This window comes from Rutidosis leptorrhynchoides, chromosome 8 (genome assembly GCF_046630445.1).
Source record: "Rutidosis leptorrhynchoides isolate AG116_Rl617_1_P2 chromosome 8, CSIRO_AGI_Rlap_v1, whole genome shotgun sequence".
Taxonomy (NCBI): Eukaryota; Viridiplantae; Streptophyta; class Magnoliopsida; order Asterales; family Asteraceae; genus Rutidosis; species Rutidosis leptorrhynchoides.
In genome coordinates this window covers 289,355,733-289,375,440 of record NC_092340.1, presented here as the reverse complement: position 1 = coordinate 289,375,440, position 19,708 = coordinate 289,355,733, and the positions used below count along the sequence as shown (strand labels likewise).

The 19,708-nt window shown below is 31.9% G+C and overlaps 1 protein-coding gene across 1 annotated transcript in view; it reads right to left on the bottom strand.

Annotated features, from left to right (window-relative positions):
* Positions 1-6,103: 6,103 nt before the first annotated feature.
* LOC139864301 (uncharacterized) overlaps positions 6,104-19,708 on the bottom strand; it is a 28,764-nt gene continuing 15,159 nt past the window's right edge. The window contains exons 2-5 of the mRNA XM_071852879.1: positions 8,620-8,702; positions 7,933-8,507; positions 6,296-7,506; positions 6,104-6,178 (exon numbers count right to left, since the gene is read on the bottom strand). Of these exons, the coding sequence (XP_071708980.1) occupies positions 6,104-6,178; positions 6,296-7,506; positions 7,933-8,507; positions 8,620-8,702 (1,944 nt within the window). The remainder of the gene's footprint in view (positions 6,179-6,295; positions 7,507-7,932; positions 8,508-8,619; positions 8,703-19,708) is intronic.

Genomic DNA, 19,708 nt, shown 5'->3' with positions numbered 1-19,708 from the left:
ACATGATTAGAAGCCTTAAACTTCAAATTTTGAGTAATCTAGGGTTTGTGTTCTTGAGCAAATTTGGGGCTTTTTAATATAAACAGGTTATGGCCGATTTTTGTCATGAATTGTTGCTAAATTGAGTAGTGTAACATGTCTAGGTAGTTAAATGATCCAAACTTTGAGCCTAAACATGATTTTGAGAATTAAAGTGGACTTTTTCAAGTCTAAAATTCATGAACTTGATTTTTTGAAAGATAATGCCATTTGAGACTTGTTTAATTGCTAGTAATGATTATTTTAACATGTTATTTGAGTTGAATGCTTATGAACTTGGCGAACATTTTTGTATATGCTTATTTGAAAAAGTGTAGATTTGATAAAAATGTGAAAATGAGCTTAAGTTTGATATAAATTGATAATGTCATTGTAATTATTTTGATTGATGATTTTGCTGACACTAATGCATATTTGGATGCACAAAAATTGTGTTTGATGTGTTTTGCAGAATGAAAGGGGTGAATCTTCATCCCAAGCCCGCAATGCTCCTGCTGAGAATTTGGAACAACAGGAGGTGGATAACTACTACAAGCAGGATATACCTCATCCAGTCATGACCTTTTCCGATATGCACTTGGAAGAGTTGCACCCGAACCTGAGATTTGACAGACTTTGGATAGATTATCCAAAATATCAAAGGGGTTTGCATACTCTTCATTCTAAGGTTGTTGAGGTACCAAGGGTCATAGAATGGGGACCCTTAGAAGCTGTAGAATTGGCCGGGCCAATTAGGGAATTACTTGTACAGAGGTATGGTAATTCTTCTTTTAATGACTGGGTACATTTATTCACCATACGTAGACCTGTATATAAAGTATGGTGTGAAGAATTGTTATGTAGTATAGAGTTGAATGATCGGGTAGCTAGTTTAACCGATCGTTCTTTTATTAGATTTTTGTTAGGCGGTTCGATGCGCCACATGTCTTTACTGGACATGGCTCAGGCTTTACGTATATATACGCCTGAGGAGTTAGCGTCTGCCGATTGTAGAGGATTGATACTAAACGGTAGAAAGATAGATGAAAATTTTGATACACACGGTGTGTGGAGTCAAATGACAAGCCATCACCGTTTCAAAGGGGGAAATTACTCTTATTTGGATATAGATAGAGCCGAATTAAGAGTGATACATAGTTTTTTAGCTAATTCGATTACACAAAGGGGTAAGAACAAGGAAAAAGTAAATGAACAGGATTTGTTTTACCATATGTGTATTCGAGACCCACAAAGCGCTGTAAGTATACCATATTGTGTGGGTTATTATTTATCAGCTATGGTTCGGGGGATGCGACCACATAGCATAATAGGAGGTGGTATTTTTATTACTTTGATTGGTGAATATCTCGGTGTGGATATAAGTCGTGGGGGATTATTACTAGAAGAGCCGGAACCCCGCGATACTATAGGTTTAAATGTATACCATGGTGCGAAAGTTTTGAAGAGGCGAAATAACGCCGCAGTACGATACCATGGTAGACATCCACAGGTGGAGAGAAACCAGCAGCAAGGTAATGTAGGAGGGGGGAATGAGATGCAAGAATTGCATAGGTTTATAGCTTCTCAGGAATACGAAAATGCTAGACAGAGAGCATTTGAAGATTGGCAAGTTCATCAGAACCAGATCATAGCTCATTGCCAACATATAGGTAGAAACTATATTCCTACACCGAAACCCATCTTCCCTCCCTGGTCTATAGAGATGCAGCCACCATATCCTACGTATGACCCTGCCGAAGCATTCTATAGCACCTATGGTTATGCCTGGAACCCCTATTGGTACCAATATCATCCTTAGTTTACTTATTATTTTTATTTTTATTTTGTAATTTGTAATTATTGATACGTTTAATACTTTTGTTAATATTGTAATCATTTTTATAATTATCTAACTTTTATTCTTAGATTTTAATAATTTTTGAATGTGGGGTAATATACCAAACTTCAAAAATATGTATATATGTTTGCAGTTTATCTTATGTACACAACAGGGTAAAACAACGCATTTTCAAAGACTGGCATTAAGTTCAGCAAAAGCAACTAATTTTGACGACAAGATGCAAAATATATGTGAAATAACAACAAGACGGAATGAACAAATGATGTGCACCATTTATCATTCAGCAAACAAACGCCAACATATTTGGAAACTTTGGTAAAAATTTAATCATTTTCACACAAATCACCCTCAATAATTTAAATTATTCCTGATTTCTTGCAAATGAGGGCATTGCAAGATCTTAAGTGTGGGAAGGGGTTAAATTCTTTCGGATTTTAAAATTTTTTACTTTATACACTTGGTTACCATTAAAAATACTAGTAAAGCAGTAGTTGTATTAGAATCTAGTGCTCTCTGATAAAAAAGAACAGCCCTAGTCTTATATACTGACTACCCAATTCTAGTAAAATTTTTTAAAATTTTCAATTAAATGAATTCAAAATCATGTTTATACATATTTATGAACGATAAAACTAGGTTTTAACACCGAAATTATTGTTACCTCGGAAAGGACATAAATTGAGAAACAAACTAAAATGTTAAAATTCATTTAAAATGGAATAGAGAACGATAAAAAGGAAAATAAAAGCCAAGTGTGGGAAAATTTACCAAGTTATCTTAAACATATGTCACATATATCTGTAACAAATAACTGAAAATACTTTTGCTTTGGACTAAACTAAACTGTTTTTACCCGATGAAAGAAAAGAAGAGATGGATCTACACGATGAATCAATTCCATCATTAAAAGGAAGTAAAGTCTTCCGAAAAAGACATGCGCTTCTTGATTTAGGTCATGAAGTTGTCGTCCAGACCAGCTGTAGGTTGACGAAAAATCTATAAAAGTCATCACTAAAATCAGCAGGAAATCCACGGACCTCAGCATTAAACAGGGTCGCCAAGTGGTCAGATTTATCCTAACCATGAGAAGGATTTATCTCGTACAATGGGGGGGCACCATGCAAATTAGCTGGATAAGACTAATGAATCAGATCCCCAGAAAAGGATAATCTCCTTAAAGATTAAAAATCAGCTTTTAAGACTGATATTACTCAATCCTAGAGATTGACCTTAAAGATTGAGAATTCAAACTCATGGAATTCAATGATATCTAAACTCGAGCTTGAACGAGAAAATATTTTGATCAAAATTATAAACCGATTTGTTTTCTGAAAACCCATTTTCAATGCGTTCATTACCATTGAACGTAAAATCCTAGGAATTCACCTGGAATTCATTAGGTCACCTGAACTAAATCGGGTGTCAACCGTAAGAACGGTGATTGCATAGCATGGTCAAATACAGGACCTTGTGCCAGACCGAAAAATTATAAGGGTGAGCTTTACTATTGCTCCTACCAAGGATAGTAATTGCGTCCGACACGTTATAGACCATAATTAAAAGCATGTCAGGGGACATTGCCTTAACAGTTGCTTGTTCAACGCTTTCCTTTACAACCGGACGGTAGTTTGCCGAAAGGTAATATACGGAACAAGTAAACTGGACGTGTTGCTTTCCAAATACAAGGTTAGCAAGTGGGTGACACAAAACCGCAAGTTTTGAGCTAAATTTTTCAAATCTGAAACCCACCAAACCCACAAAAATATTTTGCAAATACCGGTAAAGGGTTATCCCGGAAAACTTATCTAGGGTAAAAACTAGATTTAATTTTCAAAAGATCAAATGTTTTCATAAAGATCCAATTTCCTTAATGGATCTAAAGTTTTATAGTCATGTGGGACTGTAAACCATATCGTTACTACCATTATTTATACCGCCGTATAGAAAATCACTGATGTACAAAGTGTGAAGAATAAAGAAGTGATTCTAGTATTTCAAGACGATATTGCTTGAGGACAAGCAACGCTCAAGTGTGGGAATATTTGATAATGCTAAAAACGAACATATATTTCATAGCATTATTCCTCAAGAAAGACAAGCTTTTAGTTGCAATTGTTCTATTTACAAGTGATATTCGTTTAAATAATAAAAGGTGAAGACAAAAGACAGATTCGACGAATTGAAGACGCAAACGACCAAAAAGTTCAAAAGAACAAAAGACAATCAAAGAGGTTCCAATTATTGATAAGAAACGTCTCGAAATTACAAGAGTACAAGATTCAAAACGCAAAGTACAAAATATAAAATTGTACGCAAGGACGTTCGAAAATCCGGAACCGGGACCAGAGTCAACTCTTAACGCTCGACGCAACGGACTAAAAATTACAAGTTAACTATGCATATAAATATAATATAATATATAATTAATTATATTAATTATATATATATTATATTTATAAATAAAAACCGTCGGCAGAGAAAGACTCCAAGATGTGAGCTGGAATTTCAAACTCCGCGACTCGCGGAGTTTGAAGGCCAAAATGGCCGCGAGTCGCGGAGCCCCAAAATGAAAAACACCCTATAAAGCAAACCGAATTCTGATCAAAAATCATCATCTTTTTCTTCCTCATTCATACGTAAAATTTATATTTATATTTATAATTTATATTTTTAATTATAATTCTAATAATAAGGGTATGTTAGCGAATGTTGTAAGGGTGTAAGTCGAAATTCTGTCCGTATAACGCTACGCTATTTTTAATCATTGTAAGTTATGTTCAACCTTTTTATATTAATGTCTCGTAGCTAAGTTATTATTATGCTTATTTAAAACGAAGTAATCATGATGTTGGGCTAATTACTAAAATTGGGTAATTGGGCTTTGTACCATAATTGGGGTTTGGATAAAAGAACGACACTTGTGGAAATTAGACTATGGGCTATTAATGGGCTTTATATTTGTTTAACTAAATGAAAGTTTGTTAATGTTAATATAAAGATTTATAATTGGGCGTCCCTATAAATTACCATATACACTCGATCGGATACGATGGGCGGGGTATTTATATGTACGAATAATCGTTCATTTAACCGGACACGGGAATGGATTAATAGCCACTAGAATAATTAAAACAGGGGTGATATTACATTCAAGGGTAATTGGTGTAATTGTTAACAAAGTAGTAAAACCTTGGTTTACACGCCGTCGATAACCTGGTGTATTCATTAAACAAAGTATTAAAACCTTGTTACAATTCGAATCCCCAATTAGTTGGAATATTTAACTTCGGGTATAAGAATAATTTGACGAGGGCACTCGCACTTTATATTTATGACTGATGGACTGTTATGGACAAAAACCAGACGGACATATTAAATAATCCAGGACAAAGGACAATTAACCCATGGGCATAAAACTAAAATCAACACGTCAAACATCATGATTACGAAAGTTTAAATAAGCATAATTCTTTTATTTCATATTTAATTTCCTTTATTTTATATTTAATTGCACTTCTAATTATCGTACTTTTATTTATTGTTATTTAATCGCACTTTTAATTATCGTCCTTTTTAATTATCGTAAGTTTATTTTATCGCATTTTTATTATTCGCAATTTCATTATCGTTATTTACTTTAAGTTTTAATTTAATTCTTTTATTTATTTAATATTTTACATTAGGTTTTAACTGCGACTAAAAGTTTTAAAATCGACAAACCGGTCATTAAACGGTAAAAACCCCCCTTTATAATAATAATATTACTTATATATATGTTTGTATTTTTATATAGCGTTGAGCTTTGTTTAAAGATTTCCCTGTGGAACGAACCGGACTTACTAAAAACTACACTACTGTACGATTAGGTACACTGCCTATAAGTGTTGTAGCAAGGTTTAAGTATATCCATTCTATAAATAAATAAATATCTTGTGTAAAATTGTATCGTATTTAATAGTTTTTCCTAGTAAAATATAAGCTATTTTATATACACCTCGCATAACATCAATATATTTATTTATGTAAAACATTCCCATCAGTTAGCAAGTCAAAAGAAACCAAAAGAACAATGTACAGAGATTACACCATTACTTTGCTAGTCAAAAGAAACCAAAAGAACTTTACACCATTACTTTGCTAGTCAAAAGAAACCAAAAGAATAATGTACACAAATTACAGTTCATCTCATCGACATTTAATGTCTTTAAATTCATCAATTATAGCTTACGAGTCATATCTTTCAGCAATATCTCTTTCTATGTTCACCACCAAGTTATCTGCAAGAAATTCATCTGACATCTTAATGCAGAGTCGATTTTTGCACAGTTTCATTGCTGAAAATGCCCTCTCAGTAGTAGCAGTAGAAATTGGAAGTGTTAAGATGAGTCAGATTAATCTATCGAGCATAGAATATACCTCACACTTCCGAGTTTCCACAAGAGTCTTGCACAATTCGGCAATTGTAGTAGTAACATGAAGCTTTGAGTTCTTTGACAATTCAATATCAAAAAGTTCCAACTGATATCTCAATCGAATCCTCTCTTGTTCCGTAAAATCCAGAGGATAATATTTCTTAACAAGATGACAAATTTGATTAATATCACACGCTTCAAGGATTCTTTTTGGAACTAAAGCAGAAGTAAGAGTTATTAACCCCATGGCGTCATTGTTGAACCTATTTTCCATCTCATGCAATTGCTTGTCCAACGTGCAAATAAATATATCAACCTTATAGTAATGCTCAACACTCACTTGGTTATCGTGTTCACGAGGGCGATATCGGGTAGACTTATATAATGCCTTAAAATCAGGTATATCCACTTGATGTTTTTCCGAGAATGTGATAACTTGTTCAAGAAAGTAATTCCATCCAGAATTTCGGAAGTTGTTAAGATTTTCCTTTGTAGCTGAAAAAAGCTCGATAGCATTGCCAATGTCTTGAGATTTTTTTTGCAAAGCCTGAGATAATGTATCTGTCATCCCCATTATTTCCTTTATCAAGTGTAGTATAAGCACAAACTCAAACGATTTCATATAATCGTAAGTTGCATCAGCATCACCGCGTTGTGGAGAACATCCATATTTGATTATACTCCGTAGAACTGTAAATGTAGCATCATACATGTCAATCAAGCTACAAACTGCTTTGAAATGAGAACCCCAACGTGTGTCACTAGCCCGTCTCATCGTTCCAACTTGATTTTTTCCTTTGCCATATTTGATTTCACCGAGTTCCAACAAACATTTGATTTCATCCGCCTTAGATTTTTGTAACTCGTCATGACGCTTACTTGAAGCACAAACAACATTAATAATGGATGTCAACTTTGTGAGAAATTTGTGGACCGGAATAACTTCTTTTGAAGAAGCAACTAAGGCCAGTTGTAATCTATGTGCAAAACAATGAACATAATATGCATAAGGACAATCGTTAGCGATAAGTGCTTGTAAACCATTCCATTCTCCTCTCATGTTACTAGCACCATCGTAACCCTGTCCACGAATTTTTTGAGTGTCAAACTGATAATGTAAGAGTTGATTCCACAAATTTGTTTTAAGGGTTAATGAACAAGTATCATAAACATGTACCAAATTTAAGAACCTTTCTCTTATCACCCCTTCTTTATCTACAAATGTCAAAAACTATAGCCATTCGTTCTTTCTTAGACTCATCACGTGCCTCATCAACCATGACACAAAAGTAAGAATCAGCAACTTCATATCGAATATGCTTCCGGACATTATTTGCGACAATACCTAGGATTTATTTTTGTATCAATCCTGAAGTAAACTTTGAATTGTAAGGAGCATTCCCTAGCACCACTTTAGCAAGTTCATCATTATATGAAGCTAGAAGTTTTAACATTTCGATAAAGTTGCCATAATTTCTTGAGTTTGGAGTTTCATCATGCCCTCTAAATGCACAAGCTTGGAACGTTAACCAACGAACTATATCAACAGAGGCTTTCAACCGTATGCGGTTTTTCAAAAAAAAAATTCAGCACTCTGTTTCTCTATAAGGTTTTCAATATGCCCCGCTTGATTTAACAAACCTTCACTCGATGCCACTGCATATCTATGTTGTGAACTTCTAATATGTCTAAGAAAAGCACAATTATTTCCATCATTCACTTTTTTCCAATTACCAAATCCCGTAACAGTAAATGCATCATACCCATGACGTACATTAGGTTTGTCATTAAACAAGTAACAGAGAAAGCAATATGCAGAATCTTTTATAGAGTATTCTAACCAGTTAGGGAATAAGCTAAACCACGCGAACCGAAATCTACGATCGTGTTTCCTATTATAAGGGTACTTATTTAGATTCACTTGCAAAGGTCCCAAATTTAAATACCGTAGTCTTATTTGTTCCCTCAAATTAGCTGGATACTCCCACATTTGTGTTCGCTTCCCCTGGTCTCTTTCCGTAGAAGTAATATCGAAATCAGTTGTATTCAACTTTGGAAGTTCAGAAACATTTGGTTCCGTGTCTGGTTGATTTTGTTCATGTTCTGGCGCACTCGTTGAAGCTTTATAACGTTTACTTTCTTGCTCTGTTGTTGGATTATCACTAGTTCTCTTAGAAAAAAAGCAAGTAATCTTTCTTGTATTTTTCATGATACTCCTGTAAAAACTAAAAAGACAAGTCTTATATCACAATTAAATTCTATAAGCTAAATAAGTGAACAAATGAGTATGTTGAATATGTAACATATCTACTGTCTACACATAACAACCTGATGCAATTAAATGCCCTAAACCTTTTCATCAAATACACATTCAATGTAATGTAAATATCAATCAATGTATCATTAACCACCTAGTACAATTATCATATAAACATTCGACATTCACTAATTTGCCTATTATTCATTAACTATCTGATTGATTAATTACAAATGAAACCCTACCTAACTACCTTGCAAGTATTAATAAAGCATAAATAAAAAAGTAAAAAAATAGGTACTGTTAAATTCTATAGAAATTAAGAAATATACGTCAAACAATAATTAATTCAAGATGTTGAATCATAATTGTGAAGAAGAGCGTGTTTCAGTGTTTGCGTCGTTTTAAGTTTCAACCCCTAACTGGAAATTATAATTGAAGTCTAGTATTAAATACGAAGTAATTTTTAATGGGTTTTGTTTGGGAGTTAAAGGTCTTTATATCTAATTTTGTGATGGGCTTGGATGGGGCAATAAGACGAAAAAAAAATTTAAAGCCCAACATATGATAAAATGATAGTTACAAGACAAAACCTAGATGGGGCAGATACCCATTCCTGCCTTATCTATACTCTGCCACTGGTGGCATCTAAAATCTTGAAAGTTTGATGATGGTTGGTGGGTATTATAAGGCTCCATTTGCATATTGTTACCATTATTATTATTATTATAGGATTTGGATCTCAGATCTTCCATATCGCCGGGTTTGTGAGTTTTCTTTATTTTGTCTACTTGTTTTGTAAAAAGCTTTATGCACAAACCCATTTCTCAGTTGGATCAAACATAAAAAGTACGAATTAAAGATAAAAAAAACAGATAAAAATTCGAATTAAAAAGTTGAGGGACTTGGATTGAAATTTTGTGTATAAACGAAGGACCAACGAAGCAAAAAAGTCAAAGAAAAGAGTAAAAAGATGATATTACCCTCACATGCATGGCACATGTCAAAGGCTAACGGCCAATTTAGACGGAAGTTAGACGGAGGGACTCGAATTGCAAAATTTTGCAATTTTAAGGACTCGAAAATCCAAAAAAAATTGAGGGACTCGAATTGCAATTTCATATATATTTGAAGGACCAACTGAGCAAAAAAGTTTAAATCAATACAACTTGTTAACCTAAAAAAAGGGTATTCAAGGAATATAGACTTGAGACTTGAATCTCTGAAATGTCCCGTTCATATCAATTATAAACGTTTCATATTAATTGGTTTCGTTGCGAGGTTTTGACCTCTATATGAGACGTTTTTCAAAGACTGCATTCGTTTTTAAAACAAACCATAACTATTATTTTATCGATAAAGGTTTAAAACATTACGAAGATTATCAAATAATGATAATCTAAAATATAGCGTTTTCACTCGACCATTACATAATGGTTTACAATAATATTACACAATAACTTAAGTCTTCGAATGCAGTTTTTAAACAATATTATACAAGCATGCTGACTCCAATTCTTGTCCTTAATTTAGCATGCAACAGCAGAAGCTCTTAATAATCACCTGAGAATAAACATGCTTAAAACGTCAACAAAATGTTGGTGAGTTATAGGTTTAATCTATATATATCAAATTGTAACAATAATAGACCACAAGATTTCATTTTATAAACATAATCCTCAAGCAGAATCCTCTCGTCTGCATTAAGGTAAAATCATTCATATGATGAATACCTGGTAACCGACATTAACAAGATGCATATAGAATATCCCCAAAACAGAATCCTCTCGTCTGTATAACAGAATCCTCTCGTCTGTATAAAAATCGAAGTACTAAAGCATCCGTACCTCGAATGGGGTTTGTTAGGCCCATAGATCTATCTTTAGGATTCGCGTCAATTAGGGGTACTGTTCCCTAATTCTTAGGTTACCAAGCTAAAAGGGGCATATTCGATTTAGATAATCCAACTATAGAATGTAGTTTTGATTACTTGTGTCTATTTCATAAAATATTTATAAAACTGCATGTATTCTCATCTCAGAAATATTAGATTTTAAAAATGGGACTATAACTCACTTTCACAGATTTTTTCTTCGTTGGAAATAAGACTTGGCCACTGGTCGATTCACGAACCTATAACAAATGTGTACATATATATCAAAGTATGATTGAAATATATTCACAACATTTTTTATTACGTTTTTATGATTTAAGTTTGTTATGTTAGCTGTCCTCGTTAGTAACCTACAACTAGTTGTCCAAAGTTATATGTACAGAAAAAATTGATATATATTATCTTGAATCAATCCATGATCCAGTGTATACACGTCTCAGGCTAGATCACAACTCAAAGTATATATATTTTTGGAATCAACCTCAACCCTGTATAGCGAACTCGAACATTACAGCATATATAGTGTTTATGGTTGTTCCAAATAATATATATATATGGGAAGATATGATATGTCAGAACATTGTATACGTGTCTATGGTATCCCAAGATTACATAATATATGTTAGAATACATGTATAATACAATATAAGTTAGCTAGGATATGATTAGTGTAGATTTGTTGTAAAATTTTTGTAGCTACAACAAGTAAAATTTTCCAATTTTGTTTTACCCATAATTTCTTCGTTTTAAATCCGTTTTGAGTGATTCAAGTTGCTAAGGTTTCATAATGAACTTTAATTTATGAAACTAAACAGAAAAAGTATAAGTTTATAGTCAAAAATACAGGTTACAAGTCATTTACTAAAGAGGTAGTCATTTCCGTCGAAAGAACGACATCTTGATGACCATTTTGAAAAACATACTTCCACTTTGAGTTTAACTATGATTTTTGGATATAGTATCATGTTCATATGAAATATCATTTTTCCAGAAAACAAACTTCCAATTCAAAGATTAAGATAGTTTTTTTATTTTTCTAACCTAAAACAGCCCCCGGTTTCACTACGACGGCGTATGTCTGATTTTACGGTGTTCATCGTGTTTCCAGGTTTTAAATCATTAAGTTAGCATATCATATAGATATAGAACATGTATTTAGTTGATTTTAAAAGTCAAGTTAGAGGGATTAACTTTATTTGCAAACAAGTTTAGAATTAACTAAACTATGTTCTAGTGATTACAAGTTTAAATCTTCGAATAAGATGGTTTTATATGTATGAATCGAATGATGTTATAAACATCATTACTACCTTAATTTTAGTAGGTAAACCTACTGGAAATGAAAAATATAGATTTAGCTTCAAAGGATCCTTGGATGGCTTGAAAGTTCTTGAAGCAGAATCATGACACGAAAACAAGTTCAAGTAAGATTTTCACTCGAAATAAGATTGTTATAGTTATAGAAATTGAATCAAAGTTTGAATATGACTATTACCTTGAATTAGAAAGATATCTTACTGTAAATAAGAAAGATTTCTTGAGATTAGATGATCACTTGAAATGGATTTGCAAGATTGGAAGTAAGCTAGTAAACTTGAAAGTGTTTTTGGTGTGTTCTTGAGTAGTTGTTTTGTAAGTTGATCTAGGTTTGGATTTATGAGCTAGATTGAGCTAGATTTTGATGAAGGTGATGAAGAACACTTAGAACATCAAGAGAGAACAAGCGAGAGATAAGTTTGATGCATGAAAGTTGAAAAATGAAAGTGTTATGGTTGGTGAAGAAAAACGTGATCCTACCCTTGAATATAAGGTTCCATTAGTTTGTATTTTTGTTAGATATTTCATGCTAGTTGCCAAATGATGGTTCCCACATGTTTAGGTGACTCATTAAGGCTGCTAAGAGCTGATCATTAAAGTGTATATACCAATAGTATATACGTCTAGAGCCTGGGTATTGTACGAGTATGAATACGGATTGAATACGAGTAAATTGTGTTTACTGTAGCAAATAGTATTTTACTGTAGCAAATAATATTTTATTGTAGTAAATAGTATTTTACTGTAGCAAATAGTGTTTTAATGTAGCAAATAGTGTTTTACTTGTACATCTTTGATTTAATTATATTTCTTCTTATATATATATATATATATATATATATATATATATATATATATATACATAAAATAAAAATTTACATCATAAAAAAATAAAACGATTATATAATTATCACAAGTTATGACGTTCTTGAATCATCAGGCAAACTGGGTGGTCAATTGTCTACATGAAACTCATTTCAAATAATCAAATCTTAACAAGTTTGATTGCTTAACATTTTGGAAACATTTAATCATATAAATATCAATTTCATTTAATATATAATCATGAAAAAGTTCGGGTCACTACAGTACGTACCCGTTAAAAAAAATTCGTCCCGAAATTTTAAGTTATTGTAGGTGTTGACGCATCTTCTGGAAATAGGTGCGGGTATTTCAGCTTCATTTGATCTTCACGCTCCCAGGTGAACTCGGGTCCTCTACGAGCATTCCATCGAACCTTAATGATTGGTATTTTATTTTGCTTAAGTCTTTTAACCTCACGATCAATTATTTCGACGGGTTCTTCAATGAATTATAGTTTTTCGTTAATTGTAATCTCGTCTAATGGAATGGTGAGATCTTCTTTAGCAAAGCATTTCTTCAAATTCGAGACGTGGAAGGTGTTATGTACACCCGCGAATTGTTGAGGTAACTCAAGTTGGTAAGCTACTGGTCCGACACGATCAATAATCTTGAATGGTCCAATGTACCTCGGATTTAATTTCCCTCGTTTACCAAATCGAACAACGCCTTTCCAAGGTGAAACCTTAAGCATGACCATGTCACCAATTTTAAATTCTATATCCTTTCTTTTACTGTCCGCGTAGCTCTTTTGTCGACTTTGAGGGGTTTTCAACCGTTGTTGAATTTGAATGATTTTCTCGGTAGTTTCTTGGATAATTTCTGGACCCGTAATTTGTCTATTCCCCACTTCACTCCAACAAATCGGAGACCTGCACTTTCTGCCATAATGAAAGGACCCGTTCATATACATTATAAACGATTCACAATAGTTGATTACATCGCGAGGTATTTTGACCTCTATATGATACATTTTACAAACATTGCATTCGGTTTTAAAAGACAAACTTTCTTTACAACGAAAGTTGATGGCATGCACACCATTTCATAATACATCCAACTATAATTGACATAATAATAATCTTGATGAACTCAATGACTTGAATGCAACGTCTTTCAAAATATGCCATGAATGACTCCAAGTAATATCCTTAAAATGAGCTAATGCACAGCGGAAGATTTCTTTAATACCTGAGAATAAACATGCTTTAAAGTGTCAACCAAAAGGTTGGTGAGTTCATAGATTTATCATAACAATCATTTCAATATATTAATAGACCACAAGATTTTCGTTTATAAATATATGTACACTCGCAAGTGTATAAAAGTATTCTATAAATTGTAGGCACCCGGTAACAAGCCTTAATGTTCATGTTTTACCCTCTGAAGTACACTAGATCAGGTGTGTTTAAAATAACCTCGAAGTACTAAAGCATCCCATAGTCAGGATGGGGTTTGTCAGGCCCAATAGATCTATCTTTAGGATTCGCGCCTACCGTACATAGACAAGTAGTTTAATGTTACCAAGCTAAGGGTATATTTCTGGTTTAAACCCACGTAGAATTAGTTTTAGTACTTGTGTCTATTTTGTAAAATATTTATAAAAAACAGCGCATGTATTCTCAGTCCCAAAAATATATATAAAATGGAGCAAATGAAACTCACCATACTGTATTTCGTAGTAAAAATACATATAACGTCATTTAACAAGTGCAAGGTTGGCCTCGAATTCACGAACCTATATTAATTATATATATTTATATGTTGGTCAATATTTGTCTAACAATTTTTGGTCAAGTCATAGTGTACCACAGTCCTAATGCTCGAGACTAATATGCAAAAGTCAACTTGACCCAAAATGACTTCTAAAATTTATACGTGTTTATTATATAACTTAACTATAGTCGTTTTATATATTTAAATATATTTATTAGATTTTATAATAATAAAAGTCATTTATTAATAAAAAATTTATATTAACATTTATATATGATAAAATATACTTTTATATATCTTAAGTAGTAAAATTTATAAAGTTCACTTAATATCGTAAAACTATAGTGGTAAGTATTATTAATGTAATTATATTACGCGTGGTGAAAAATATCTTTGTATCCCCTATTTATTTGATAAAATAATATTGATCATAATAATAATAAGTAAAAGTTGTATTATTTTGTAATAATAATTATTATTATTCTATAAAAAAATAACAATATTTATATTTACTAAAAATGTTATTATGATAAAATGATAATACTAACATAATAGTAATAATGATATTTTATAATAACAATGATATTTCTATTAAAATAATAACGACGATAGTAATAATAATCATTTTAACAATAATACTAAAATTCAGTTGACTATAACTTCAAATCCGTTCATCGAAACCATTCGATATCTAAATGAAAAGTTCTTAATTTTTCGCTAGCTTTCCAATGACACGCATATCATATACCCTATCTCAGTAGCATATGTATCTAATTCAGGATTCAACAAACCTATCTAAGGACAATATCGAATGTACAAGCATGCATAATCCTATATACTCGAGCACTAGTCAGGGATACACTATTGATATATAAAAGTTAAGTTATGAGTGCTCACGTATCAATATTGAGATTCAATATTGCAGGAAATTACGTAGACGCAACGGAGATGATAAACATTAGATTGACCTCACGAGCATACCCATGAACCATACCCATCACCTCCATAGCTATAACCCATAATTTTCTTAGCTTCGACTCATTCAAAAAACTATTTTGAAATCACTCGGACATCACTCCGTCGTAATATTTTATGTATACTAATAATATCTTGAAATAATACAGAGCAAATATATATATATATATATATATATATATATATATATATATATATATATATATATATATATATATATATATATCGATTGAGAGAGTTTAGAGAAATATATTTTCAAGTTTCTATGAAATAATGAAACCTATTGAATTCTATTTATAATAGATTTTTGAATTATTAAAGTGAATTATTAAAGTATGAATTATTAAAGTGAATTATTAAAGTATGAATTATTAAAGTGAATTATTAAAGTATGAATTATTAAAGTGAATTATTAAAGTATGAATTATTAAAGTGAATTATTAAAGTATGAATTATTAAAGTGAATTATTAAAGTTAAAGTAAAGTAAAAGTAAAGTAAAGGTAAAGTAAAAGTATAGTAAAAGTATAAAAACTATGTATGTATAATACGCGTATAAATATATATAATATTAATTTAAATCGTTATATATATTTAATGAAATAAAATATAAATATCGTTATATTTATTATACTGATTAAGTAATGAGTTGTCAAAAGTGATTCTAGATATTTAGAAAAGTTATATACGTTTTAATAATAAAGTTCTTTTTAAACTGAAAACGTTTTTGTACGTTTGAAAATAGATTAATAGAATATTATAGAAACCAATTCTCCACTAGCTTTTGTCTAACTTTCGTAAATGACACTTTTTATTTTTATTTATAAATAGCTTTACAAATTATTCCGAATATCGTTAAGAGGAATAGATTTTCTCAAATCATAGTGGACCTCTCAACAGAGACTTGTAATCATAATTCAATGTTTCTGATAATCCAATCATTTAATATATATATTTTTTAATTTCGTCGATAATCATATTGAAACAAATACATTCATATAAAGCATTATACGTTTAAATACTTTGTTGACATTTTCAATTTATAACATATACACATATACATACATATTCATATATGTTCATTTAATGGTTCGCGAATCATTGGAATTTGGTCGAGGTTTAAATGAATGTATAAACATAGTTTAAAATCCTTGAGATTTAACTTAACAAACATTGCTTATCGTGTCAGAATAATATAAAGATAAAGTTTAAATTTAGTCAGAAATTTTCGGGTCGTCACAGTACCTACCCGTTAAAGAAATTTCATCCCCGAAATTTGATAGAGGTCGTTATGGCTAACAATGAGAATGTTATTATGACGATTATGAAGTTTTATCATGTCTAAGAAGTATGGATAAAATAATTCGATTACTCAAAGCGTATGAGGGAAGTTATCGTAAATGAAGGAAATAAGATTATAGTGATTCGTCATATCTTTTGACGTCATCACAATTGATCTCTGAATTTAAAGAAAATCTTTGTAATCTATGTTGGATTTGATGCTTCGGTGATTAAGGAGATTATGATTCTCTTCGAATTAATACGATAATCCATCTTGATTTCTCTGTCGAGTATTTCACTATAAATCCACCTTCTTCGTTTTCTTACAACTCACACCTTCTATTCTTTCTCCCTCAACTCATATTTTAAAGTATTTGTCAATATGCTTCATCCAATACTGATTCTCGATATACTCCTCACTTTTATATCTGTCGTTCTTATTTTTCATCTGCCTCCGGAAGAATCTATTTACTTCTACTATACTCTCGGTTTTATAGTGTTTTTAGTTCTTCCGTGTCTTTATATTGCTATATGCATCGATATATACGGTTTATAATTTTTGGGTGGTTGTTGGGTTTTTTATCTTCCCTTATATTTCAAAGCCCCTGCTTTTGTCTTCTATAATCATTGACATCCGCAGTTAATGCTCCCTTCTATTTGCTGCGATTTATACTCCAATTTCTATTTTGGAGTTTTGTCCTTTCGTTTCTTCTTCTTGCGATTAAGCAACGTTTGTAATGGTCCAGTATTCGCAGATATGAATTTCAGAATGAACATAGTTAATGTTCTAAGAAGGAAATGGTAATGGCACGATCTTGATTTGTTAATTTACCAGAATACCCTGAAAAGACCGAATCATCAAGAAAATATATTCTTGATATTTTTAGAGATTAAATAGAATACAAGAGTCGTGTAACATGAAACATGATGACGGCATGGTCTGTGAATCATCATGTCCCATTAGAAACTCAGCATGACTTACTGTAATATAATCACGTTGATCAAGTGTCATTATATTATACTAACTCATGCTTCAGTTCCCAACACTACTTCAAAACATTCATAATTTAAACTTGAAAGTTTATAGAATATAGAAACTAATAGTTTCTTATATGATGTAACACTGATAGCGCAAAGAGATAAATGACTTCAGATAAGATTAGTTGTGAAAATATCTTCAGAAATATCGCGGATATTTATAATGAAAGATATGATAATATCTTAGAATTTCTAATATTGATGGATGATGATGAAGATTTGTCTGTAAAGGTTTAGAATAAAGAGTAAGGTATTCGTTAATGACTTTAGCAGGCACTGAATCATTTGGATTCTTTGAAGGCAGATTTAGTCTTTGTGATTTGTCCACAGCCTCCTTCATAGTCTGTTCAATCCGTTTTCCAGTTCCAAACCTTCTCTTTTTCTCAGCTTTACTACCTTACTATTCTTTGTCATCAAACTTTTTACTGTTAAGATCGTTTACAGTTTTTGATGCTTCGTCAGCATTTCAAGAACTAGTTTGCAGTTCAAAATATTTTTCAGAACTTCACATTCAAAGTATGTAAGTCCAGGAGATAGACGTTTTACGTACACATATAACTGTTGGCGTAGACATGCTGCGAGATTTCAAAATACTGGTTACTATTTTCAGATGATTCGTATGACAATTCTCGTTACAAGATGCGAATGAGTAAATGATGTGATTTCAATAAATATAATGATTTTTCGAAAAGTCAAAGATAATTGAAGTTGTTGGTAAGTTTATTGCTAAGGTGGCGAGATATGAAAGATCCCCAGTAACGATGACGAAAGGGCAACGTATCTATTGAGTTATAATAAGACTAGTCCGACTGAAAAGTCGAAGTTGACTTGCTGGAGCTGTGATAAAACTGTCTACTTTGAAAAGGAATTGAAAAGTCATTTTAGCTAATAAATGTCAAAGGGTCTGACACGGATACGCATCGAACTATGACTTTGGCTTCGAGAGCTTTTTAGGTACATAAATGTGGGTAATATGTGGTTGGATCATCATCTCGATTGTTCATTGTTTGAAGTGTCTTCGAAAACTTCGGAGAGTTTGAACACAGTTTGTAATCGTTAATATACATATGATGTTCTAACACAGTTTTGAAGTCAAAGTATAGCTTTGAAAGATGTAGGAATCTAAGAGTGATGTCTTCTGTTAAATCATGACTTGGATTTTGATTTGTCAAAATCAGAATGCGTAATCAAATTTGGGTGAGAATGGTTGTTTTGATTTCTATACAAGAATGTATATTGTTGTGAGATTTTGGGAGTATAGTTGATGATTTGCTTAATCAGATTCGAAAAATGTAACATATTAATTGTGAATTTATATATCTCTCGGGTATTACGTACCCGTTAAAAAAAATTCACAATTAATATTTTGTACAACAGAATTTTATTACAGTCTTTATGAAAATATATATGTGCATATTTTCTTCAGATGTAACATAGATTTAATGAGTTAATATTAAATTAAACTCATTTGATTTACGGTTGAAACTAGAACTGAATAATCCTTAAAGACTTTAGAAATTACATAACTTTTACGGAGTATTTATTCAATAAAATTGAAATTATGAATTAATACTTCGTTATTTGTTGGTGTTTGTAACTCTTGCACCATATTCTCTAAAGCCACTACTCGAGCGCGAAGCTCGTTGACTTCTTCTATTACACCGGGGTGATTGTCGGTTTGGACGAGCGGATAAATAAAATCTAGAATTTGATGTAGTATATAATCGTGATGAGATACTCTGGAAATGAGAGAGAAAATGGTGTTTCGGACCGGTTCGCCGGTAAGTGCTTCAGGTTCATCGCCAAGAGGGCAATGTGGTGGATGGAAGGGATCACCTTCTTCTTGTCTTCAATTATTGAGGAGGCTACGAACCTATCCCCAATTCATCTAGAATAGATGATGGCTAATTGGTTGATCCATTCCGGTCACACTGCTTTCAGAGCTTGAGTGGGATTCCATATCGAAATTCGAGGGACTTGAACTAATGACGAATTCCATTTCGTTCGATTGAATAAAGGATTTTTTGATATGAAATGATTTTTCGGCTATCGGGTGGTATTCTAATTACATAGAATATCT